General features: G+C 40.5%; 1 protein-coding gene across 1 annotated transcript in view; it reads right to left on the bottom strand.

The window, feature by feature from the left end:
- LOC124608695 (28S ribosomal protein S5, mitochondrial) overlaps window positions 1-26461 on the bottom strand; it is a 102377-nt gene that overhangs the window by 32846 nt on the left and 43070 nt on the right. The window contains exons 7-8 of the mRNA XM_047140007.1: window positions 7038-7237; window positions 2734-2883 (exon numbers count right to left, since the gene is read on the bottom strand). Coding sequence (XP_046995963.1) covers window positions 2734-2883; window positions 7038-7237 — 350 coding nt within the window. The remainder of the gene's footprint in view (window positions 1-2733; window positions 2884-7037; window positions 7238-26461) is intronic.

Raw genomic sequence — 26461 nt, 5'->3', positions numbered from 1 at the left:
TTTAGAAATTCTTCAATGGTTCCCTCATCTTCTGTTTGCAGAAGTGTCTGAAGCAAACGACGACAATACCTTTTTCCCTTTTTTTCAAGCATTGTAAAATACTGTCACATTATAATTCTTTCTCATCAGGGTGTGAAACAGTGTTGTCAAGCATTAAGATTGCTTTGGAAGGCAAGCACTTTTTCTTTAGTAATCTTTGGTCTCTGAAACAAAATCTTCAAAAAAAAAACAATCCTTAAAAATATTTTTGTTCATCCAAGCAGATTTTTGGTGGACATATGTAACAGGCAGTGCAAAAGCAGTGATATTTCTTCAAGCTCTAGGCGTAGGAGACTTCCCTATTACCAGCAGCTTCAGTTTATGGACTGTGTGTGTGTGTGTGTGTGTGTGTGTGTGTGTGTGTGTGTGTGTGTGGGCTTTTGACAAAGACCTTGTTGGCCGAAAGCTTATTTTGTGACAGTCTTTTTGTTGTGCCTGTCTGCGATTCAGTATCTCCGTTGTATGGTGAGTAGTGACTATCCTGTCAAACTACTGTTACATTTCATCCTGGATTTTCCATTGTTTGATTTACTTTTTGTCCTTGTCAAGGAAGCCAAACAAACAAAGCTTTTCATACTCAGATTTCTTCACTGACTTCCATTCAAATGACAAAAAGAGAACACTTGTTTCAACTGTCACTTCACCGACTCCATACTCAGCAGAAATATTTTTTAAATGTTTTTCTCCTTTGTCTAGTCTTTTCAAGCCCTCAAGTTTCACATTCAAAGAACAATTTTTTTTCTTATTCTCATTGTAATGCTGGAATTACAACATTAAGAAACACACAGTTACATATGTACAGTACACTGTACAGACATTAACACTTTAAAATTAATGTGGCACAGGTGGGCTCACTACAGTATAGATGTTACTACACAACCAATCAAAGTACACACAACAACGGTCAGCCAATACTGTGAAATGTGTGCTGACTGTACAGCTACCGCAGCACAGATAAGAGGGCTTGTAAGCCAAGAGTGTCAATAAGAACTGTTGTGAACCGGTTATCAGCACTGGGACTATGGGCATGCACATCTCTAGCCCGTCTTCCTCTCATGCCACAGCACCGACTTGCTTGGCTTGACTGGTGCTGTCAGAGGATCACCTGGAAGATGGAACGGTGTGCCATGGTCTTCAGTGATGAAAGCAGTTTCTGCCTGCATGCAACTGTTGTGCATACGACATTGACCTGGTGAACACTGTCTCATAGAGTGCATTCATCCACGATGCACTGCCCCAATCCAGGTCTTATGGTTTGGGGTGTGATGAGCTACAGCTCCCTTACACCTTTGGTGTTTCTAGAGGGGATGCTAACCAGTGCTCAGTATGTGCAAGATGTTGTTAAATCCACTCTTTTGCCATTTTTGCAACTCAAAGGTGATATCTTGTTCCAACATGACAATACTCGCCCACACACAGCCTGTGAAACTTTAAGTGCTCTGCAAGACATGAAACTGTGGAACATAACATAAGAGAAGATCCCTCATTCATCAAGACTGTGCAGACGGGGTGTATTGGATGTATCAGTCATCAATGAGCAATATTTAAATGTCTCGTGGGATAAAGTGCATGTAAGAAATATGCTAAGTGTCGTCCATCGTTTGGTCAATATCATGAAAAATGTTGAAGTGCTGTAGGATGTGTGCTTAGCAAGGGCAAAAAGGGAAAAAAAATTTGCCAACAATGAATCGCCTTCCCTATCCCATTTGTCAATATTTAAAGTTTAGTTTATGAAAGAAAGTAGGCAACATGTTAAGTAATTTTATTATACTGACATGAAAATAAATACACACACTGTATGAAGAACTGTAGTGAAAATGTTTACTGAAGTGACATTTATTGTGAAACACTGAGAACTGTATAATTACAAACACACAGGGCTGCGATGACAAAAGATGATTTAAGAGTTGTAGAACACTGTTTTGCTACACCTGGGTTTTCACGTAAGTCACGGCTTCCATAAATTCTTTACTCAGTAGGGTCTGCTTGACAACAACAACTACTTAGTGAAATTAACAGGAATTATATTCCATATCCTAAATTACAGTGCTCAGTATGACTTGGTGTCTATGAAAGTCATTAGAAACTAAAATCACTTGCCACTGGTGGTTGGTTGACGTGACTAGGTTCAGCTTCCCAGTTGGAAAAAGTTCTTCATCTTTCATACACAATGGTACTTATCTTTAACAAAGTATGAGAGTTTTAACTGTCTTGTGTAGGTTACTGTAACAAGTCTGTATATAGTGTAGAGCATGCATAGCTGGTGATTATGAGAGAAGGATCAGGATGAAATCTGGTGCTGGCACCTAACCTTCACCTCCATAAAGCACCAATTGGGTATTTTGAGGGACAGAGTGCTATCAACAGCATCACTGGCCTCCACTGTACTACACAATGCAGGGATTTTCAAATTTAATCCACAACAATGGTGCAAAGTCCAAGAACTTTTGCCAGCACCTCCAATCCCTTACTGATCAAATATTGGTGGCAAAAGTATCTTTCACCATTACGTTTCAAACCATCTACCTCCAAGTGAGTGGCTTGACACAGGTGTGTGTTAGAGACCCAGGCTATGGGGGTGGGTATTAAAACTAGTAGAAAAGGTAATAGAAGACTTATGGATTTTTTTCTTAATCAAGAACTAATTATGTGGCAAAGTTTATGCAGTAACAATTCTGTATCAGAAATACAAACCTGTGTCAAATCACGGATTTCATCTGATGGAATATCACTAGAAGAACGGCACACAGTTGGTGAAGCAACAACACGTGGAAAGGAAGCATTTTCCTCCCTCATTTCCACTAGATGTAATCCTTTTTCTTCTGCAAGTTCATGGTGACTCTTCTGTAATGCAAATTACACATTATGTACCAGTATGCAGAGTTACAATGTCCTACACATACCAATATGACACATTATGGAACATTTTGTTACATAAACTTCCCATCTCCATTTGAGAGTGACCATGTGCTAAGTCAGTTCGACTGAAGGGGCCCCCCTCCCAATCCTTTTCCTTTTCTGTTAAACATTTTCTCCCTTTCCTACATCATCCTACCTGCATTATCCTTCAATATCTATTTTAGTATTCCTTCTCTTGCTTTTCTTCAGACAAAATATCACACTTTTTTCCTGATTGGGAAAAGAATACAACATGCAAAGTGCTTCTCCAAAGTGAAAGAGGTGTTCTGTGGAACTGAGACATCCAAAAGGTATGTAAAAAAGTTCCATAATCAACTTATTATGAAATATGCAGTTGGTATATGGACTACGAAAAAAAAAAAGGGAAGAGAGAAAAATGCAAGCAGCAAAGGTGAAATATTTATGAGGTGCTGAATGCAAGAGGCAGAAAGGCTAGAATGATGAAAGACAACAAAAAGGAGGAGAATGTTGCAACTTTAGGACCAAATTGAAACAAAAAAGCAACCCATATGGGTATATGATAAGAATGAGAGATGAGAAAGTGTCAAAGAACATATTTTCTGAAAAGTTAACATGAAATAGATCACAAAGAAAACCCAGAAACAGACTGGCAGTTACAGTGAGGGAGATCACAGAGCAAGTGGGAGAAAAACCCAATAGATGTACTTAAAAAAGGAGACAAGCAGTGGAGAGACAGACAGAGATCCCCGATTCACAACCCAAAAACCTAGAAAGGAGCAATGAAGAAGAACTTTTAAAGTGAAGGTGTGAGTCTCCAACAAACAATAACACAAGTAATGATTGAATTACAGGAAGCTATTTATAAATGCCTTTGAAAGGAAATTAGAAGATACAAAAAAGTTAACTAGAGAAACTACTGAAAATAATGTGTGTGAAAAAAATAAACCAAAATACATGCATCTGAGGAACCCTTTTGATCTTTGCATAGTACTGTAAAGATTAAAACATGAAGGTAGTTAATAGTGGAAATAATGACTTATGGAAATGATGCCAAATAAGGTGTGTAAATCCCTCAGGGGCGTAAAAAAGGACAGATGCCAGGAAATGACAGTGATAAGGCCTGTCTGTGACAGTATCAAATTTTTAAGAAACTGGAACGATGCTACAAGTCTTCTACTTCACAGAAAAACAGAGAGACGAGACACAAAAGAAACTGTAGACTCCTCAGCTTCCTCTCTCTAATGTACCAGATATTCACCAAGATTACCACCAATCACTTCGAAAAAACATTGGTTTTTAATCAAGCAGTGGAACGAGCTGCCTTAAGAGGCACATACAGCACAAATAAGCTACTTGCAAGTCACAACAAAGTTATAGAAAGAGTAATAAATCTGAATTATCCCTCTGTTGGGATTCACAAATCTTGAGAAAGATAGTGGCTCACAATATCTTAACTAAGTGCTCTTCAGAAACAAAGTATTGATTCTATTATGTTACTACAGTGATAAACATGCACACCAATGCTACAGCTTCTATCAGACTGCATTAGGATAGCGGCAAATTCATGAAAGATGAGTCACACGACAAGATTCAGTATCACTCAATCTATTCTCAGTAGGTCTAGAGGAACTCTTCAGAGCCCTAAACCAGGAAACATAAAAGGAGATACCTGTTAATGGGACATATATAAATCATACTTGTTTCGCTGATGATACTGTGCTGTTTGCTTCTGTTGTGGTAAAACCTAAATAGCTAAAGGATGAACACACACATGCACGCGCGCGCGCGCACACACACACACACACACACACACACACACACACACACACACAAAATATTTCATGGATGAGCTTAATAGATAAAGTTTGAAGGAAGGAAGGAAGATTCGGGTTTGATTTTCCTTTGACAATGAGGTCACTACAGATGGTGCACAACAAGCTCACACTGGGAAAGAGTCATCGCAGCATTCGCCTTAAGTTTATTAAAATCATAGACAACCTATATCTTGATAGCTGGACAGGGATTTGAACTGTTGTCCTCCTAAATGTAGTGTCATAACACTGTGTCACCTTGTCCAAGAGCATGTTTGAAAGTGTAATGAATATTTTGTGCCTATGTTAGAAGGGACCCAGAAAATTTATCATCAAAATCACCAATTATACTAACAGCAAATGATGTTGAAATGAAACTTTTTAGAAGATCTATAAAATGTGATTTATATTCAAGGTCTGATACAGATGAATACCCAAGAATCATCAGTTTTACATGTTTCATTTCCACCCATACTTTATTGTAATTTATGATGATATATCTTGCCTTGACATAACTGAATAAATATTATGAATACCTCTCATAATGAACTCTGTGAGGATTTCTACTCTAAGTTTCATGCTTCTGTTTTTGTAATCCCATGTAACATGTCCTTCCAATCCACATGTGAAACACTTTGGTGCATGCTCTGACAGCTAACTCTCATGTAAGCTTCAAAAGTGCAGTACTCTAGCTTGTGAATAATCTGAATTATCCTTAGTTCTACCAAGCGAGCAGCTATCTGTATGGCTTCAAAATGTCTTGTAACAGGCCAAGCTAACTATATGGCCACGTTCCCCATGCAGTTCATTCAAACTTAGTGCCCCTTGTCTAGCTTCAAACAACTTAGCTTTATTGTGTCCTTTTCACTGAATTTAAGTGTGTGTGGCTCGATTTGCTCAATATGGTTTACAAAAGTTTGTTAAATTCTTGGTACAAGATTTGGATGCTGTTGTTCCCTATCAAAATTTTAAAGTGTTTTCTCACTCTTAGTGCTGTGTAAGGTACTGCTAAATTTCATCATATGTTTCGGCTTGTCAATATGTGGCATCACAAGTAACAAATGTAAGTTTCTCATCACGAATTTGGAGTTTTTGCCACAGTTATTTTTCCACACTTGTTCCAGGTTCCTAAAATTGTTGCTTCCCCAATTCGTTAAAAACAACAACACAAACAGCACAAAACGGTCTGCTGAAGAAAATATGAACTTTAGGGATCAAAGAAGAGGTCAAGCTCATTTTACATTTAGTTGCTTTACTGCCTACTTTGCCTATCCTCTTCTGCATATGTTTTCAGTTGCTGAAAATTCTACATGTAATTGCGTTTTAAATCATCATCATCATCTTGTGTTTCCTTCATAGTTGGAAACAGTTACTCCAATATTAAGAATCAGCCATATTGGCTTCACATACGTGTAAACTACAGACAATATCTGAATAAGTTCTACTATCTGCATCAGTTCTGTATCCAGACATCAAATGCTAACTTTTGGTGATAGTAATGATCACTGATACCTGATACACTTCTTGGAAAACTGTTACGATTTCTTCACTGCTCAGTTATAACAATGGGCTACGAAATACTGATAACCGCACTCATGACACAATTGTCTAAAACACTTTCCTTGGGAAGGGATCAGGATGGATGGATTGTGGAGTCATGTAGTATGAACAGGTGATCACTACAAACAAAATAATATGAATGAACAGTACATATCTGCTATCATTCACATTAACACACATACAGTTATGGACATGGGAGTCTGCAGATATTTTAACGGAAGTTGGGGGGGGGGGGGGTGGCAAGGTTCTAAAACTAGCAGTTTTTATATAGATGGGTTGGCCAGTTTCGAGACATGATGTCATACCATAAAAACTCAATTTTGTAGGTGGTACCCGACAGAAATGATGGTTACTCTGTCAATATATGTGAACAAAACACTGTACTGCAGATTCCATAGGAATGGCAAGGCCCCCCCCCCCCCCCCCCCCCCCCTCCTGCCGATGTCCATGGCTACAGCCATAGCCCCAAGCTTTTCTAATCAACCTCTGTACTGATGCAGACGATAAACACAGGTATCTCATTATTACTCTCTGCTTGCTTATCTTTTAATAAATGTGGAGTGACCTGAGCTAGGAATGTGTGACCGAGAATGCGTAAGCAAGGTGAAGACATCATCTCACACATCTTGTACGTATATTAATCATGCGGTAAAAGCTCAAGTTTCAACTCAAATCTGACACTGCCCAAGCACTGACAAAATTTTATACATATATTAGATAAGAACTGATTCATAAATATTTTCTTACCTGCTGCATTAGTCCTATGAAAAATGCCTTTACAATATGGCTAAGATTTGTAGAGCCTTCAACTTTAGCATAAAGGTCTCTAATGCCCAGAACTTGACATATTGTACGTATGCCTCGATGACATACAAGGCCATACCCTTCAGGTCTCTTGCTAACAAAGAGTTTTGTTTTCCCAAACTGACTAAAAAAATCATGGAACACTGTAGAAAGATAAAACAAATCATAAATAAAATAATTCCATTTAATTCTAAGGCATACAAAGGTGTAGTGTTATTTACGTTTTTTTTTTTTTTTTTTTTTTTTTTAAGTTGGGGACTCAGATTAATCACAAAATACTATGGCACAAAATATACACATCTAGCTACCTATTTATTATTATTATTATTATTATTATTATAACAACAACAATAATATGGAAATGCTGGGCCGCAGATAGTTACAATAAAAAGACTGTCACAGATTAGCTTTCGCCCAGCATGACATTCCTCAAAAATAAACACACACACACACACACACACACACACACACACACACACACGACTACAGTCTTGATGAAGGCAATGCTGGCTGAAAGCTAATTTGTGACAGTCTTTTTGTTGTGCGTATCTGCCACTCAGCATCTCCGCTGCTTTGTTGAGTAGCAATTTTCCTTCTCATAATATTGTTACATTCCATCCTAGATTTTCCATTGTTTAATAATATGGAAAGTTACACACATCATGCCAGAAATGAAAGACTCTACTGTAACGGATGACAATTATGCACAATGGATTTTTTAAAAATTACCATGTACTTGAAGCACTGGGATATGGAATAACAGTAAGCAGTAAGAGTAGCAAGTAACTACTTTACTTTATGTTTCATGGTGGCATGTCAAGATGACAGGGCCCTAAAAATCACACAACTTGATATTTTATTTGATTAAGTTAATCACATTTGTGATATACACCCATTACATATCTAACCAATGAGCTGTTTCCAACTTCCTTTCTCTCCTTTGGAATTACACTACTTTTTATAGCTACAAGTTAATTAAAACAATTCAAACCTTCATCTTGCTGATGTTATCCTTTCCTTCTCATATAATCCGCAAAATGCATGTGACAGTACTGTACTTATCATGCATTCACACAAATCTAGTTGGGCATTTACACATGTTTAGTAAGTACCTTATAAATCATAAATCCCATTCATGAGTAAATTGCTTTAAAAAAAATTCAGATTCCTTAATTAGTTTCTGTATTAGAGTAAGTCCTCACCCATTGTGTTTGCATCATTTAGTAGTCTAGTTCTGTTTTATAGGTGTATCCAAGACTGGAGGCAATCATTGGAGAACAAATCTTTGAGCATTTCTGCTGAGGGCAGGAGAGTATAATGGAAAATCAACGGTGTAGGATGATATGACAACTGTGCTGAACCACACGTTTTACTGGGCATCCAGATGTCATGTATCCTCTGACAGTATGAGCCGCTCATCAATTTAATCACTAAGGCAGTATACTTGATACACTGAAATATCCTGGGAGGAAAAATGATTGCTAGAACTGTGAAATAAAATTGAGTCACCTTTTCTGTTTGCTGTTCTATTAGGGTGCAGATAAAAGTAGAGTATTGCTACCATGCTAAAACAGTAGCATAGTCAAATTACACCAGGCGAACGGTCTATCCGACGGGAGGCCCTTGTCACACGACATTTCATTTCATTACATTTCATTACAGAAACTACTCAAATCAGTAATGAACACAAGACTCAAGGAATGGTATCTTTTATTGGTGAAGACAGTGAACCCACATTTAAGATTTGATACTTTCAGCCTTGGACACATCCTTTCTGAGAAGGCAATAAAAACTTCACACAGGGAAATCAGAGTGTGTAAAATTTGTTCCTTGCAAACAAAAGGTGCCACCTTCTGCAACATAGCTATTTATAAATGCACTTGCAGCTGGGACAAAATAAGGGTAAAACACTAAATTTAAAAAATTGGAGAAATTCACTAAAATTTTAGAACATGTTCAAAGTAAATACTTCCCATGTTAGAAAATATAGGGGAGGGGGGGGGGGGGGGTGGATGATCAAAAAGTTTTTGTATGAGAGCACTGCTGCAGTGTATATTCAACCCAGTGCGACTCCAATGCAGATATATAGACATCGAGTTGTACGCAATGGTCTAGTGCAGTCTTTGAACAGAAACTTTTTGATCGCATCTTATAACTGAAATATGTCCAACACTCAGAAAATTCAGCATTAAACACCCAGACACTATGCTAACAATGATAACTGAATATGAAAATACAAGTTGTTGCCAATTGTAGTCCCAATGCACCAGTGAAAAGAAATATATTGTCGTACTGTTGTCATGAAATCACTTTAATAGTGTACGGTGTACTAGCATATTATAGCACGTGCTAAACACATTCTTGTCCAAAATTATGAAAAACAAATAGAAATTTCCTCTATTTCTCAAAGACATTCTGGTAAACAGCTCCCTTTAACCAGACACTGCCACCCACTGCGATCATGCAGAAATGAAGACAAGTTCATGGTGTGCAGTATGTGCTGCAATTATGCACAGTAAGTTGAGATATTACCTGAGCTAGAAAAGAAATTTTGGATGTAGCATGTGTGCTACAAAAGGATTGAGGAGGACAGGGTGTACACGCAGACAAGGAAAAAAAATTCCTGGATTTCTCCCGGATTTCCCAGTTAAAAATACACTTTCTCCCGGGTGAAAACATACTTTTTCCCTGTTAACTGACAGTATATTTTCTCTCAGATCTCAGAACTGTGTAACTTATCAGTCCTTTGAATGATTATGGTTTTATACGCAAGCATAGAATTTCCCGGTGCTTTAGAAAATGAAACACAGAGAGAAAACCACGTTTTGGAAAAATCTTCGCTGTTCAGCAACATGTACGTTGCATATTTTCGTATTACAAAAGTATAAATTCGAATTCCACCAAACACCGCATGTTACTTTCCGAAGCATTGAAATCAAGATTGCGATACGCTTTTGTAAGCCAATTATAGCATGATCTCGCCAGCCGATGACGGCGGGTATTAAGAGCTTAGGACACGTGATGTAGCCAGCCAATAGCAACATCACTGTTAAGTAGCGCGAACACACAAACAGAAACAGTTTATGGTTTAAATTAATATAAATACTGTTGTTACATACACAAAGCTTTCACAAATAATTTTGGTCTATAAGATTAATACGCTGCAAGAGAAGCTAAGTTTTCACATAAAACACTGGTTTTTTGTGCATGTGTTAAAATTTAAGATATATCACATAAATGTGCCAGAAAAATTTTTAATAACGACATAAATGTCTGATCTTCTGGGATCAAAATTCACTAAACGGCTTGTCATCAAAGAGTTGATTTTTAAATGAGAGTCAAACGCTCTGTGATTTAAGAAATTCATCGTACATTCTCACACATAGTTCAACTTGCATAAAAGGAAATTTACTTTGACGGAAACGCTTGTAATATTACAGATCATTTAAGTGAAATAGAAACTAACTCAGCTAAGAAGATAAATAAGTACCTATTAGGTCAAAGCAAAAAGTTCGAAGAAGATCTCTCTGAGTGGATAGAGCTTAAGACCATAGAGATTGACGATAAGGTGCGATCCACACTTGAGACCGCACATAAAGTAGTGGAAGAACACTTTTCAAACGAACATTCGGAATATTTTCCCATGACCTGTTAGAAACAGGTTCATTTCTGCAGTTGCTAGAGAGCGCCAGATGACAGTCATCACCGCGCTTGCATAGCTACGATGTCGTAGGGAGCCGGTATGTTACTACGTGTAAAACGTTAAAGGATCTTACATTATGTCATAAAAGAAACAAGACATCAGAAGATACTCCAAGAGCATCAGAATTTCATGACCCATACGAAGGACGTGCACATTCGTATGTCCAGATACCAAGCGAAGTAGGCCACAACCTGATATTAAGCTTTTCAATGTGGTTTTCGGGATGTAAATTTTCTTGGAGTACCAGTACTGTGTTATCTCATGCTTGGTTCTTTATTATGGCATAATACCATAAGTGCTAGAAGTTGAAAACGTGCACTTGAAATGCAGCGAACAGTGTGTGGAATTAAAACACTTTTTTCAAATATATTGTCTGCCTCAGTGGAAAAGATTAATAAAAGAAAATTTCTTTAGCAAACCGACAAAAATAAGTTCTTTGTTCTGCAACTAATAACACATTTTAGCCTTCTGTAATTATGTGAATGTATTTTAATTCACTTGACAGCACCCGGCCAAAGAAATCTGTTTTGTTTTCATTTGACGTGAGAGTAGTACAGCAGTAGTAGTAAACAGAAGAAATATTGAATTTAATTGATGAAAGGAGAAAATATAAAAATGCAGTAAATGAAGCAGGCAAAAAGGAATACAAACGTCTCAAAAATGAGATTGACAGGAAGTGCAAAATGGCTAAGCAGGGATAGCTAGAGTACAAATGTAAGGATGTAGAGGCTTGTCTCACTAGGGGTAAGATAGATACTGCCTACAGGAAAATTAAAGAGGCCTTTGGAGAGAAGAGAACCACTTGTATGAATATCAAGAGCTCAGATGGCAACCCAGTTCTAAGCAAAGAAAGGAAGGCAGAAAGGTGGAAGGAGTATATAGAGGGTTTATACAAGGGCGATGTACTTGAGGACAATATTATGGAAATGAAAGAGGATGTAGATGAAGATGAAATGGGAGATAAGATACTGCGTGAAGAGTTTGACAGAGCATTGAAAGACCTGAGTCGAAACAAGGCCCCGGGAGTAGATAACATTCCATTAGAACTACTGAGGGCCTTGGGAGAGCCAGTCATGACAAAACTCTACCATCTGGTGAGCAAGATGTATGAGACAGGCGAAATACCCACAGACTTCAAGAAGAATATAATAATTCCAATCCCAAAGAAAGCAGGTGTTGACAGATGTGAAAATTACAGAACTATCAGTTTAATAAGTCACAGCTGCAAAATACTAATGCGAATTCTTTACAGACGAATGGAAAAACTGGTAGAAGCGGACCTCGGCGAGGATCAGTTTGGATTCCATAGAAATGTTGGAACACGTGAGGCAATACTAACCTTACGACTTATCTTAGAAGAAAGATTAAGAAAAGGCAAACCTACGTTTCTAGCATTTGTAGACTTAGAAAAAGCTTTTGACAACGTTAGCTGGAACACTCTCTTTCAAATTCTGAAGGTGGCAGGGGTAAAATGCAGGGAGCGAAAGGCTATTTACAATTTGTACAGAAACCAGATGGCAGTTATAAGAGTCGAGGGGCATGAAAGGGAAGCAGTGGTTGGGAAAGGAGTGAGACAGGGTTGTAGCCTCTCCCCGATGTTATTCAATCTGTATATTGAGCAAGCAGTAAAGGAAACAAAAGAAAAATTCGGAGTAGGTATTAAAATTCATGGAGAAGAAGTAAAAACTTTGAGGTTTGCCGATGACATTGTAATTCTGTCAGAGACAGCAAAGGACTTGGAAGAGCAGTTGAACGAAATGGACACTGTGTTGAAAGGAGGATATAAGATGAACATCAACAAAAGCAAAACGAGGATAATGGAATGTAGTCAAATTAAATCGGGTGATGCTGAGGGGATTAGATTAGGAAATGAGAAACTTAAAGTAGTAAAGGAGTTTTGCTATTTAGGGAGTAAAATAACTGATGATGGTCGAAGTAGAGAGGATATAAAATGTAGACTGGCAATGGCAAGGAAATCGTTTCTGAAGAAGAGAAATTTGTTAACATCGAGTATAGATTTAAGTGTCAGGAAGTCGTTTCTGAAGTATTTGTATGGAGTGTAGCCATGTATGGAAGTGAAACATGGACGATAACCAGTTTGGACAAGAAGAGAATAGAAGCTTTCGAAATGTGGTGCTACAGAAGAATGCTGTAGATAAGGTGGGTAGATCACGTAACTAATGGGGAGGTATTGAATAGGATTGGGGAGAAGAGAAGTTTGTGGCACAACTTGACTAGAAGAAGGGATCGGTTGGTAGGACATGTTTTGAGGCATCAAGGGATCACAAATTTAGCATTGGAGGGCAGTGTGGAGGGTAAAAATCGTAGAGGGAGACCAAGAGATCAATACACTAAGCAGATTCAGAAGGATGTAGGTTGCAGTAGGTACTGGGAGATGAAGAAGCTTGCACAGGATAGAGTAGCATGGAGAGCTGCATCAAACCAGTCTCAGGACTGAAGACCACAACAACAACAATAGTAAACGAAGAGGAAACGGCAATATCACTAAGTGTAAACACGGGTCACTTGGTGACTACCCACTTCCTCACTATAACTCAAGACTGCTCTGCGCATCAGCTGCGGATCTACGATATTTCCGAATCGGGGCAATACCCCGCCACTCCCTCGAGCATTTGAGATAGGTCTTCAAAAATTTTAAAAATCGAATTTTCAAAAATTTGTTCATTTTGTAGTGCACATCTTTCTGAAGAGTCTGATGCATGAAACATATGTGTTCACGGAAATGTAAGACGCTATTTGGTCGTAAGTGTGCCAAAGTGCAGTGCCTCGCCTCCTCACACAGCATTCTTCTATCGCACGTCACTGTATTTCACTCTGTGGAATAGAAACGTGTATTTTTTAATGGATGCCATCAAACCATATTCAGGACTGTGGAAATTAAAATGTCCTGTGGTGCCTCTCCTGCTTACAGTCAGCTGGTTTGACATCCTGGTCCCCCCCCCCCCCCCACCCCCTTTAAAAAAAAAAGGAACTCTTCAGAAAATTTGCATTCTTTATTCCCTGTCAGCTAACAACTTGCTGCTTTGTGTGACATAAAATTAATTAAAGCATACATAAACCCAGTAAAGACATGAGACAAGCAAGACAATACGCATTTCTTCAATCCTTAGCTCCTAGAATTTTTCTCTCTAATCTTGCTACAGATTTATATAGTATGCTTTCCTTTCTGCGAAAGAATCTATTACATCAAGGTTCATCAAACGTTTTGCTATATGAAAAATCGAAATGTCGTTGTCTAATATTGAGAAAGCTGCTAATACAAATAGGATCCAAGACTGGTGTGGTTTCCAGATATGATTATGTCTATTTTGTTACTGTCTGCTAGATAAAGCAAAATAGGCCTTTCTAATACAACAATTGTAACACACATCAAATAAACAAGACTGTTTTGGCACAAACGGACTTTTTTGTAACGACAGAATGTAATTCCCAAAGTACCAATATCAAATGCCTATTAGGCCTGCTACAAGCAAAAAGTTTTGCACTAGGAAATAGTTTCACACTTCATTCATATGCTCCAGTTTCTCAAGCATGAGATCGAAAAGTAGTAGTATGAAATTTTTATACAAACTTGGAATCGTCATATTGTTCCATAATTTGTGTTATGTCCCCATTTCTTCTCCTTCCTCATTCTAACAAACAGTTTTGTTATCACTAATTCTGTAACTCAAAAATGGTTCAAATGGCTCTGAGCACTATGGGACTTAACATCTGAGGTCATCAGTCCCCTAAAACTTACAGCTACTTAAACCTAACTAACCTAAGGGCGCCACACATCCATGCCCGAGACAGGATTCGAACCTGCGACCATAGCGGTTGCGCGGTTCCAGACTGTAGCGCCTAGAACTGCTCGGCTACTCCGGCCGCCCAATTCAGTAGCTATTTAACAGATTAACTTCACTAACTGTGCCAGAATCACCGGTTTAGTTATCCTGCGATTATTCTCTGGTTAAGTGTTGTTACAAGTTCGTACAACGCATTTTCCGTGCTTCTTCCAGAATAGAACTTAAAGTGGCTGCTAGCTGGGGACTGTACAACTGGCCCTTACTAGTATAGCTATCTGGTCAAAAATTTTCTGTTAAAATTTCATTTTCTTGGATACACTGAGAAAGTAATACATAATCTTTCTTACCTGTTATTCATTTATTTCCACTCCTGTAGTCTGAATCTATGGATTTCGCTAGTAATTATAACAACGCTCATCATTCACAAACCTAATCAACCACACAATCAGACAGCGGTTGGCATTCATCCATTCGGCCTTAACTCTGCTCAGTTCGTATAGCTCCTTTTGTCTGTAGGGAAGTTTGTTTCTACATGTGACGAGGATTCCCCTGACAGAGACATCATGTACACTATGCACGTATTCACAAATCAGCTTATGATTCATTCAGAAATCAACTTAGAATGTGTTCAAAAACTGACAGGGATGCGTTTCAAAGTCATATGAATAATCGAGAGACTAATGTGCGCTGGATGCTAGGTGCTTTCTGAAACTAGGTTTTTTCCCCTCAAGAATATGAATTTGTCGCCCTCCCCCTCCAGATTGGGGCCTGTTGCGAATGCATGCATCTGGCAGCTTGGGTGCTCATCAGACAATTTGTTGTTACGAAGCATTGCATAATCTTCCTAAAGACTTTGACACATTTTGCTGTTGGCAAACGCTTGTATGAGCACTGTGTTTTGTTGCTGTATATGGCACAGTTCTTTTTCAATTTAAGTTTTATTTTTGTTTTTTCTCTCATTCATGTTTTATAGCTGCAGTACTATTCTGCAGTGGTGGGATACAATAATATCCTTTGTTAGAGTATCGGTTCTTACCAGTCAACATTACAAAAATTTAACTGAAAACAAAAACAATGAACAATTCCCGGAATTCTAAAAAATTCCCGGTTTTCTCCCACTTGAAAAAATTCCCGGGTTTTTCCCAGATGTCCCAAGTCGTATACACCCTGGAGGATGTACAAATGATTAGCATTTTAGTGCACCTGTGCAAACCAGATGGCAATCATGCAATCCACATTCTGTATACAAAGAATGACTAGGCAGCATGTTTCCGATTCAGAAAATGCATTTATAAGTTGTTTGTTTGTGGGGAGATGAAGTTAGCCTAATGTAGTAAGGAGAAATGTCTACCACTAATTCTCAGAATTTGACAGTGGCATGATCACGAACTACCAAAACTGCAGTTTACTGTTCTGCAATATCGCAGCCTGTGTGTGTCAGGATCCCATGAGTGTCCTGTGAACACGCAATAGGTGGCTTCAGGAGAACAATACAGGGTTATTACAAATGATTGAAGCGATTTCACAGCTCTACAATAACTTTATTATTTGAGATATTTTCACAATGCTTTGCACACACATACAAAAACTCTAAAAGTTTTTTTAGGCATTCACAAATGTTCGATATGTGCCCCTTTAGTGATTCGGCAGACATCAAGCCGATAATCAAGTTCCTCCCATACTCAGCGCAGCATGTCCCCGTCAATGAGTTCGAAAGCATCGTTGATGCGAGCTCGCCGTTCTGGCACGTTTCTTGGTAGAGGAGGATTAAACACTGAATCTTTCACATAACCCCACAGAAAGAAATCGCATGGGGTTAAGTCGGGAGAGCGTGGAGGCCATAACATGAATTGCTGATCATGATCTCCACCATGACCGATCCATCGGTTTTCCAATCTCCTGTTTAAGAAATGCCGAACATCATGATGGAAGTGCGGTGGAGCACCATCCTGTTGAAAGATGAAGTCGGCGCTGTCGGTCTCCAGTTGTGGCATGAGCCAATTTTCCAGCATGTCTAGATACACGTGTCCTGTAACGTTTTTATCGCAGAATAAAAAGGGGCCGTAAACTTTAAACCATGAGATTGCACAAAACACGTTAACTTTTGGTGAATTGCGAATTTGCTGCACGAACGCGTGAGGATTCTCTGCCGCCCAGATTCGCTACCGCCCAGATTCGCACATTGTGTCTGTTCACTTCACCATTAAGAAAAAATGTTGCTTCATCACTGAAAACAAGTTTCGCACTGAACGCATTTTCTTCCATGAGCTATTGCAACTGCGCCGAAAATTCAAAGCGTTTGACTTTGTCATCGGGTGTCAGGGCTTGTAGCAATTGTAAATGGTAAGGCTTCTGCTTTAACCTTTTCCGAAAGATTTTCCAAACCGTCGACTGTGGTACGTTTAGCTCCCTGCTTGCTTTATTCGTCGACTTCCGCGGGCTACGCATGAAACTTGCCCGCACGCGTTCAACCGTTTCTTCGCTCACTGCAGGCCGACCCGTTGATTTCCCCTTACAGAGGCATCCTGAAGCTTTAAACTGATCCTGAAGCTTTAAACTGGGCATACCATCGCCGAATGGAGTTAGCAGTTGGTGGATCTTTGTTGAACTTCGTCCCGAAGTGTCGTTGCACTGTTATGACTGACTGATGTGAGTGCATTTCAAGCACGACATACGCTTTCTCGGCTCCTGTCGCCATTTTGTCTCACTGCACTCTCGAGCGCTCTGGTGGCAGAAACCTGAAGTGCGGCTTCAGCCGAACAAAACTTTATGAGTTTTTCTACGTATCTGTAGTGTGTCGTGACCATATGTCAATGAATGGAGCTACAGTGAATTTATGAAATCGCTTCAATCATTTGTAATAGCCCTGTATTCAATACCATGAAGTACCTCGAAGGCCCCACATGACTAGGGTGTTGGAGGACAGGCATACTGTTCACTCAGCTGTGCAGACTTGTACAACCACATCATTGGCTTTTTTAAAGCAAGACAAGTCTCAACACAGACGGTGCAATAAAGTCTGGAGCACCACAGATTATTTGCACAGTCACCATTGTTGAAAATTCCCTTGACATGGCAGCAGAGAGACATATGGCAACAATGGTGTGCCTGACAACAACACTAGGCACTGGAGTGGTACTTCACAAAAAAATGGTTCAAATGGCTCTGAGCACTATGGGACTTAACATCTATGGTCATCAGTCCCCTAGAACTTAGAACTACTTAAACCTAACTAACCTAAGGACAGCACACAACACCCAGTCATCACGAGGCAGAGAAAATCCCTGACCCCGCTGGGAATCGAACCCGGGAACCCGGGCGTGGGAAGCGAGAACGCTACCGTACAACCACGAGCTGCGGATGGTACTTCACACTTTCATATTAGTCCCAGTTCTGTGTACATCATCACAGTGGATGTATCCATATATGGAGGCTCTGTGGAGAATAACTGTTGCTGAATTGCATTCGTCAATGTCATAAGTGTCCAGCAGCTGGTGTAAAGACATTGAGTGACATTGAGTGCCATTGAGTACAATCATCTATGATTTTCTTTATCAATAATCTGGACAGCAACTGTTGCAATTCTGATGTGTCAGGACTAGTGGCTGTACCCTATCTTTGAGATCTCCATGAGGTTATCTTTCAACAAGATAAAGAAGACTACATGATGCCCTGTCCTAAACAGTGTGTTTGACAAGCGGGAGGGGGGGGGGGGGGGGGGGTAGTCACAGCTGTAGGTGTTCGAGGTTTACTGTATCAGACTTTATGAAAAAAGATAGGTGAAACTTTTGAAAAAGTCCTTTCTTCTTTTCTGACAATTACATGCAGGTTCCAACCATTAACACGTGTCCTGTTATAATATTCTATTCTGACTTAATCTGGGGTGCATTCAAGAGAACTGATTTCATGTTATATTGTTAAGTCAGGTGATAGCACTTTTCAATAACTCACCAAACTTGCAGTGAGTGTTTTTGTTTGAAGTATCCACCAAGGTTCCAAATGTAGGTAGCTAGGGAACAACAGTTAACATAAGCATAAACAGAGAGCCCTTATCAAGCTTAATACAACTACAGTGTAGAGTATTTCCAGGATTGCTATGCTGCCAGCACCAAACAATTCTCTCCCACAAAACCCGGCCACAATGAACTCATCCACAAGCTGAGAAATGCTAGTTTCTCTGACATGCTTCTATGTATCATACAATCATTTCTCACAATTATAACTTTTAAAGCTGACTTTTAGAGCAGTCAAAACATCTGAAGAACGAAGGATCCAAAGATAGCATCATGGAGTCTCTACTGCAGGGATGGGAAAATATTGTTTCGCAAGCACGGGTGCTCACAGATGCCCGCAAGGCCTGCCCGCAGCTCTCCCCCACTCTGCCAGCCAGCAGTACCCCCACCATCTACTCGCCTAGCCATTCACGTCACTGCATCGTGCGGAGGCACTCGGTCTGTTTACTTCTCGTGGTTTATATTGTCTGTGTAGACATCGTGTTCGGTGTTTGTGATGAAACAGAACAATTGGGTGGAAAATGGCTGAGGAGGAGTTAAAATCATTGAAACTACAGTCCTTTGAACCCATATTTGTTAATCCACAGTGGGAAGAAGAGTATTTTTTTGTTGGAACGTAAAGCAGACCTCAGTATTTGATTTTAAATGTAACATTGTCTTCACAGAAGAAGTACAATGTGAAGTGACACTACCAACTGCTTCATGAGAAGGATACAGACGTTTTGAATAATGAAGATAGAAAAGCCAAACTTATTGAACTGAAGCAGAAAAAGGAGAAAAATGTACATATATGTGTAGATAATTATGACATTGATTCACATTATTACTGTTATCAATAATATGTTACGTGCATTTTCCGTCACTTTTACCTTCTCCTGTATGTATTTACAGGACAAAAACCTCATCATCCACAACGAAGCAGCAATGACAGTAAGCTATCATGCAGCTCTTAAAATAGCTGAAACAGCACGCCCTTCAGCACTGGAGAATTTGTGAAAGACTGTTTTGTTGCTGCTGCAACAATTTTGTGCCCAGCAAGTCTTTCTGTATTTGAAACCATTCCAGTTTCATGGGGAACGGTTTGCAGGCGCACTGAAGAAATGGCACACAATGTTGAAGCTCAATTGAGATCAGGATCAAAGATTTGGTTTTCTTTTCATGAACATTGGATGAAAGCACAGATATATGTGATGATGTTCAACTTGCAGTCTTTTTGCGAAGAGTTGATGCTCAGTTTGATGTGATTGAGGAACTCCTCGATTTAGTGCCAATGCATTATACAACAACGGCCAATGATATATTTTCATGTGTAGAAGATATAATAGAGAAATACGAGCTATGTTGGGCAAAACTTTCATCAATTGCAACAGATGGGGATTCTGCAATGATTGTTCTGGTGTCATTGCTTTGATACGAAAAGAGTTGAAAGCCGTTGGTGTCCAGCAGGAACTGCCAGCAATACATTGCATGCTTCACCATATAAATTTGCTAGCAAAATGTGCCATAGTAGTTGGTGTCATGTACATGGTTACAAAAACAGTTAAAATTCTCAGATCACACGGTTTCGGATACAGACAATTCAAATCGTTCCTGGCAAATCTTGAGTGTGAATACAGCGATGTTCCATATTTTTGTGAAGTACGTTGGTTGAGTAGTTTTTTTTTTTTTTTTTTTTAATTTACGTAAAGATATATCTTTATTCATGGATGCAAAAGGAAAATCGATGAAAGAATTGGACGAACCATAGTGGATTTTAGACCTTTCGTTTTTAACTGATGTAACCAAGCATCTGAATAGCTTGAATGTAGCTTTGCAAGGTAGAAATAAGGTAATTAGTGAAGTGTTTGACACTGTATTGGCATTCAAGAGAAAACTGCTTTTGTGGGCAAAGCAACTGTCAAAAATGCCAAGTGTACACTTCCTGACCATTGCATTAGTTGTTAGTGAAAACAATTTGGAACAGGAGAGGCTCAAAGAACATTTTGATGGGTTTGTAATGGTGCTACAGTCCCTTGAAGGCATTTTTGATAGTAGATTTGAGGATTTAACTCAACTGGAATACGATGTCAACCTTTTTGTGACTCCTTTTGCATTTAACGTTGAAAATGTGCCTTCTGAAATTCAGTTGAACTCATTGACTTTCAATGCAATCGTGTGTTGAAGGAGAAGTTTCACACTGCAGAAACCTTGGAAAGCTTCTAAAAATATTTCCCACATGACAGTTTCCATTGTTATTTAAAATACAAGGGTTGAATGAAAAGTAATGCCTTCACCTTCGTTAACAGGTTTTGTATGGGAATATTTTAATAAATCAAACGCAGAAATAATCCTTAGAATGTGATCTTTAATTACCAATATTCACTTTTCCACATAATCACGAGCCAATTGGATTCATTTCTACCAACGATGAACATGTTTTCTGAAGCCATCATGGAATAAGTCGACACTCTGTTTCCGCAACCACAGTCTCACAGTTCTCTCAACATCTTCATCAGAAGCATAATGATGTCCCCGCAGATCATCTTTCATTATCGGAAACAGACGGAATGCAGACGGTGCTAAATATGGACTGCATGGAGGATGCCGTACGATGGTGAGATTCAGCCTCTGAAGTTCTGCTGTGGTGGCATGGAAAGTGTGTGGTTTGGCACTGTTGTGCAGCAGGAAAACATTTCGCTTTTCCTTTCGGACCCTTGTTAGCCGCCCGTTCAGAGTTCGCCACGTTGTGATATAGCGCTCTCAATTTATTGATGTTCCACGATCAAGGAAATCAACATGGATAACACCATCTGTGTCCCAGAACACTGTGGCCATGATTTTTCCAGCTGAGGGCTGCGTCTTGAATTTCTTTTTCTGGAGCGAGTCCCTGTGTCGATATTCCATAGACCGACGTTTCGTCTCTCGGTCGTAATGGCGTACCAACGTTTCGTCTCCTATCACAACTGAATGGAGAAAGGCGTCACCTACATTCTCGTAATTCGGGAGGAGTTGCTGGCAAATTTCAAGTCTGTGCACTTCCATTTAAGGAGTCAGCATCGGGAGTACCCATCGTGCACAGATCTTCCGATAGCCAAGCACATGTGACCCACACATTTTTATGAAATGCCGATAATGCTTGCAGTTACTCTCTGAGTGATATGACAATCGTCCTGAATCAATCTGTCAACATTTTGCTTGTGAAACTTTGTGGTTGCTGTCACAGGATGTCCAACACACTGTTTGTCGCGCGGGTCAGATGTTCCCACCTCAATATCTTTAAACTTACTCACCCAATGATGCACAGTACTCACATCAACACAATCACCATAAACTGCTTTCTTTCTCTGATGAATCTCCTTTGAGTTGACATCTTCTGATGTCAAGAATTCAAGGACTGCACGTCGCTTAAATCGCATTGACTGACTGACTGTGCAGGGTTCCATACTTCACATTGTAACAACAAAACCATTCAATGCTAAGACTTCCCACCAAAAGGAGCTGTAGAGAAGATACCACAGAACATGCCAGTACCTGCCGCATACCAATGCTGCCAACTGTTGAAGAGTTACGAAGGTGGAGGTATTACTTTCCAGTCAATCCTCGTAGCTGCTTGTGTGTATAGTTTTTTTGGAGCAAGATACTCGTGAAAAAGCATTTTCTTCATAATGAAACAGACAAAATCGAAGCTTAGGAGTAGTTTTACTGATGTTTATCTGACTGGTGCAGTGCACCTAATGACCAGTAATTTCACACCAAATATCGAGACGCTAGTTCAAAATCGTTGTAAAAACATCCAGAATGATGTAAATTAATGTCTATGTCCTATTCGTATGTAGTATCCCTCCTCTGAACTACACACTTCTGTGTACATATAACTTAAGATGTACGTTCATTTCATACTCCTTTATGTCGGTATACTATTTGTGGCCATGAAAGTAAAATGTGTTACAATGGTTCAAAACTGCGTTTTATCCTTACATGGCCAACCGTTGCACGGCACAGGATACAGAAACTTCAGGCAAGCACGTTTTACACTTACATCCCACACACGCATGTTCTACATCTACATCTACATCTACATTTATACTCCGCAAGCCACCCAATGGTGTGTGGCGGAGAGCACTTTACGTGCCACTGTCATTACCTCCCTTTTCTGTTCCAGTCGCGTATGGTTCGCGGGAAGAACGACTGTCTGAAAACCTCCGTGCGTGCTCTAATCTCTCTCATTTTACATTCGTGATCTCCTCGGGAGGTATAAGTAGGGGGAAGCAATATATTCGATACCTCATCCAGAAACGCACCCTCTCGAAACCTGACGAGCAAGCTACACCACGATGCAGAGCGCCTCTCTTGCAGAGTCTGCCACTTGAGTTTGCTAAACATCTCCGTAACACTATCATGGTTACCAAATAACCCTGTGACGAAACGCGCCGCTCTTCTTTGGATCTTCTCTATCTCCTCCGTCAACCCGATCTGGTATGGGTCCCACACTGATGAGCAATACTCAAGTGTAGGTCGAACGAGTGTTTTGTAAGCCACCTCCTTTGTTGATGGACTACATTTTCTAAGGACTCTCTCAATGAATCTCAACCTGGTACCCGCCTTACCAACAATTAATTTTATATGATCATTCCACTTCAAATCGTTCCGCACGCATACTCCCAGATATTTTACAGAAGTAACTGCTACCAGTGTTTGTTCCGCTATCATATAATCATACAATAAAGGATCCTTCTTTCTATGTATTCGCAATACATTACATTTGTCTATGTTAAGGGTCAGTTGCCACTCCCTGCACCTAGTGCCTATCCGCTGCAGATCTTCCTGCATTTCGCTACAATTTTCTAATGCTGCAACTTCTCTGTATACTACAGCATCATCCGCGAAAAGCGGCATGGAACTTCCGACACTATCTACTAGGTCATTCATATATATTGTGAAAAGCAATGGTCCCATAAGACTCCCCTGTGGTATGCCAGAGGTTACTTTAACGTCTGTAGACGTCTCTCCATTGATAAGAACATGCTGTGTTCTGTTTGCTAAAAACTCTTCAATCCAGCCACACAGCTGGTCTGATATTCCATAGGCTCTTACTTTGTTTATCAGGCGACAGTGTGGAACTGTATCGAACGCCTTCCGGAAGTCAAGGAAAATAGCATCTACCTGGGAGCCTGTATCTAATATTTTCTGGGTCTCATGAACAAATAAAGTGAGTTGGGTCTCACACGATTGCTGTTTCCGGAATCCATGTTGATTCCTACAGAGTAGATTCTGGGTTTCCAAAAATGACATGATACTCGAGCAAAAAACATGTTCTAAAATTCTACAACAGATCGACGTCAGAGATATAGGTCTATAGTTTTGCGCATCTGCTCGACGGCCCTTCTTGAAGACTGGGAGTACCTGTGCTCTTTTCCAATCATTTGGAACCTTCTGTTTCTCTAGAGACTTGCGGTACACGGCTGTTAGAAGGGGGCAAGTTCTTTCGCGTACTCTGGGTAGAAACGAACTGGTATCCCGTCAGGTCCAGTGGACTTTCCTCTGTTGAATGATTCCAGTTGCTTTTCTATTCCTTGAACATTTATTTCGATGTCAGCCATTTTTTCGTTTGTGCGAGGATTTAGAGAAGGAACTGCAGTGCGGTCTTCCTCTGTGGAACAGCTTTGGAAAAAGGTGTTTAGTATTTCAGCTTTACGCGTGTCATCCTCTGTTTCAATGCCATCATCATCCCGGAGTGTCTGGATATGCTGTTTCGAGCCACTTACTGATTTAACGTAAGACCAGAACTTCCTAGGATTTTCTGTCAAGTCGGTACATACAATTTTACTTTCGAATTCACTGAACGCTTCACGCATGGCCCTCCTTACGCTAACTTTGACATCGTTTAGCTTCTGTTTGTCTGAGAGGTTTTGGCTGCATTTAAACTTGCAGTGAAGCTCTCTCTGCTTTCGCAGTGGTTTCCTAACTTTGTTGTTGAACCACGGTGGGTTTTTCCCGTCCCTCACAGTTTTACTTGGCACGTACCTGTCTAAGACGCATTTTACGATTGCCTTGAACTTTTTCCATAAACACTCAACATTGTCAGTGTCGGAACAGAAACTTTCGTTTTGATCTGTTAGGTAGTCTGAAATCTGCCTTCTATTACTCTTGCTAAACAGATAATCCTTCCTCCCTTTTTTTTACATTCCTATAAACTTCCATATTCAGGGATGCTGCAACGGCCTTATGATCACCGATTCCCTGTTCTGCACTTACAGAGCTGAAAAGTTCGGGTCTGTTTGTTATCAGTAGGTCCAAGATGTTACCTCCACGAGTTGGTTCTCTGTTTAATTGCTCGAGGTAATTTTCGGACAGTGCACTCAGTATAATGTCACTCGATGCTCTGTCCCTACCACCCGTCCTAAACACCTGAGTGTCCCAGTCTATACCTGGTAAATTGAAATCTCCACCTAAGACTATAACATGCTGAGAAAATTTATGTGAAATGTATTCCAAATTTTCTCTCAGTTGTTCTGCCACTAATGCTGCTGAGTCGGGAGGTCGGTAAAAGGAGCCAATTATTAACCTAGCTTGGTTGTTGAGTGTAACCTCCACCCATAATAATTCACAGGAACTATCCACTTCTACTTCACTACAGGATAAACTACTACTAACAGCGACAAACACGCCACCACCAGTTGCATGCAATCTATCCTTTCTAAACACCGTCTGTGCCTTTGCAAAAATTTCAGTAGAATTTATCTCTGGCTTCGACCAGCTTTCTGTACCTATAACGATTTCAGCTTCGGTGCTTTCTATCAGCGCTTGAAGTTCCGGTACTTTACCAATGCAGCTTACAATTACAATACCGATTGCTGCTTGGTCCCCGCATGTCCTGACTTTGCCCCGCACCCTTTGAGGCTGTTGCCCTTTCTGTATTTGCCCGAGGCCATCTAACCTAAAAACCGCCCAGTCCATGCAACACAACCCCTGCTACCCGTGTAGCCGCTTGTTGCGTGTAGTGGACTCCTGACCTATCCAGCGGAACCCGAAACCCCACCACCCTATGGCGCAAGTCGAGGAATCTGCAGCCCACACAGTCGCAGAACCATCTCGGCCTCTGATTCAGACCCTCCCCTCGGCTCTGTACCAAAGGTCCGCAGTCAGTCCTGTCGACGATGCTGCAGATGGTGAGCTCTGCTTTCATCCTGCTAGCGAGACTGGCAGTCTTCACCAAATCAGATAGCCGCCGGAAGCCAGAGAGGATTTCCTCCAATCCATAGCGACACACATCATTGGTGCCGACATGAGCGACCACCTGCAGATGGGTGCACCCTGTACCCTTCATGGGATCCGGAAGGACGCTTTCCACATCTGGAATGACTCCCCCCGGTATGCACACGGAGTGCACATTGGTTTTCTTCCCCTCTCTTGCTGCCATATTCCTAAGGGGCCCCATTACGCACCTGACGTTGGAGCTCCCAACTACCAGTAAGCCCACCCTCTGCGACCGCCCGGATCTTGCAGACTGAGGGGCAACCTCTGGAACAGGACAAGCAGCGATGTCCGGCCGAAGATCAGTATCAGCCTGAGACAGAGCCTGATACCGGTTCGTCACACAAACTGGAGAGCCCTTCCGTTCAGCCCTCCGGAATGTCTTTCGCCCCCTGCCACACCTCGAGACGACCTCCCACTCTACCACAGGTGAGGGATCAGCCTCAATGTGGGCAGTATCCCGGGCAGCCACAGTCGTAGTCCGATCGGGGGATGCGTGGGACGAGCTGGCCGACCCTGACAAACCCCCATCCAGACCCCCACAGTGATGCCCATTGGCAACAGCCTCAAGCTGTGTGACCGAAGCCAACATTGCCTGAAGCTGCGAGCGAA

Source organism: Schistocerca americana, chromosome 1 (assembly GCF_021461395.2).
Source record: "Schistocerca americana isolate TAMUIC-IGC-003095 chromosome 1, iqSchAmer2.1, whole genome shotgun sequence".
In the NCBI taxonomy this organism is placed as follows: Eukaryota; Metazoa; Arthropoda; class Insecta; order Orthoptera; family Acrididae; genus Schistocerca; species Schistocerca americana.
The sequence above is the reverse complement of the archived record's forward strand: the minus strand, read 5'-3'. Positions and strand labels throughout refer to the sequence as shown.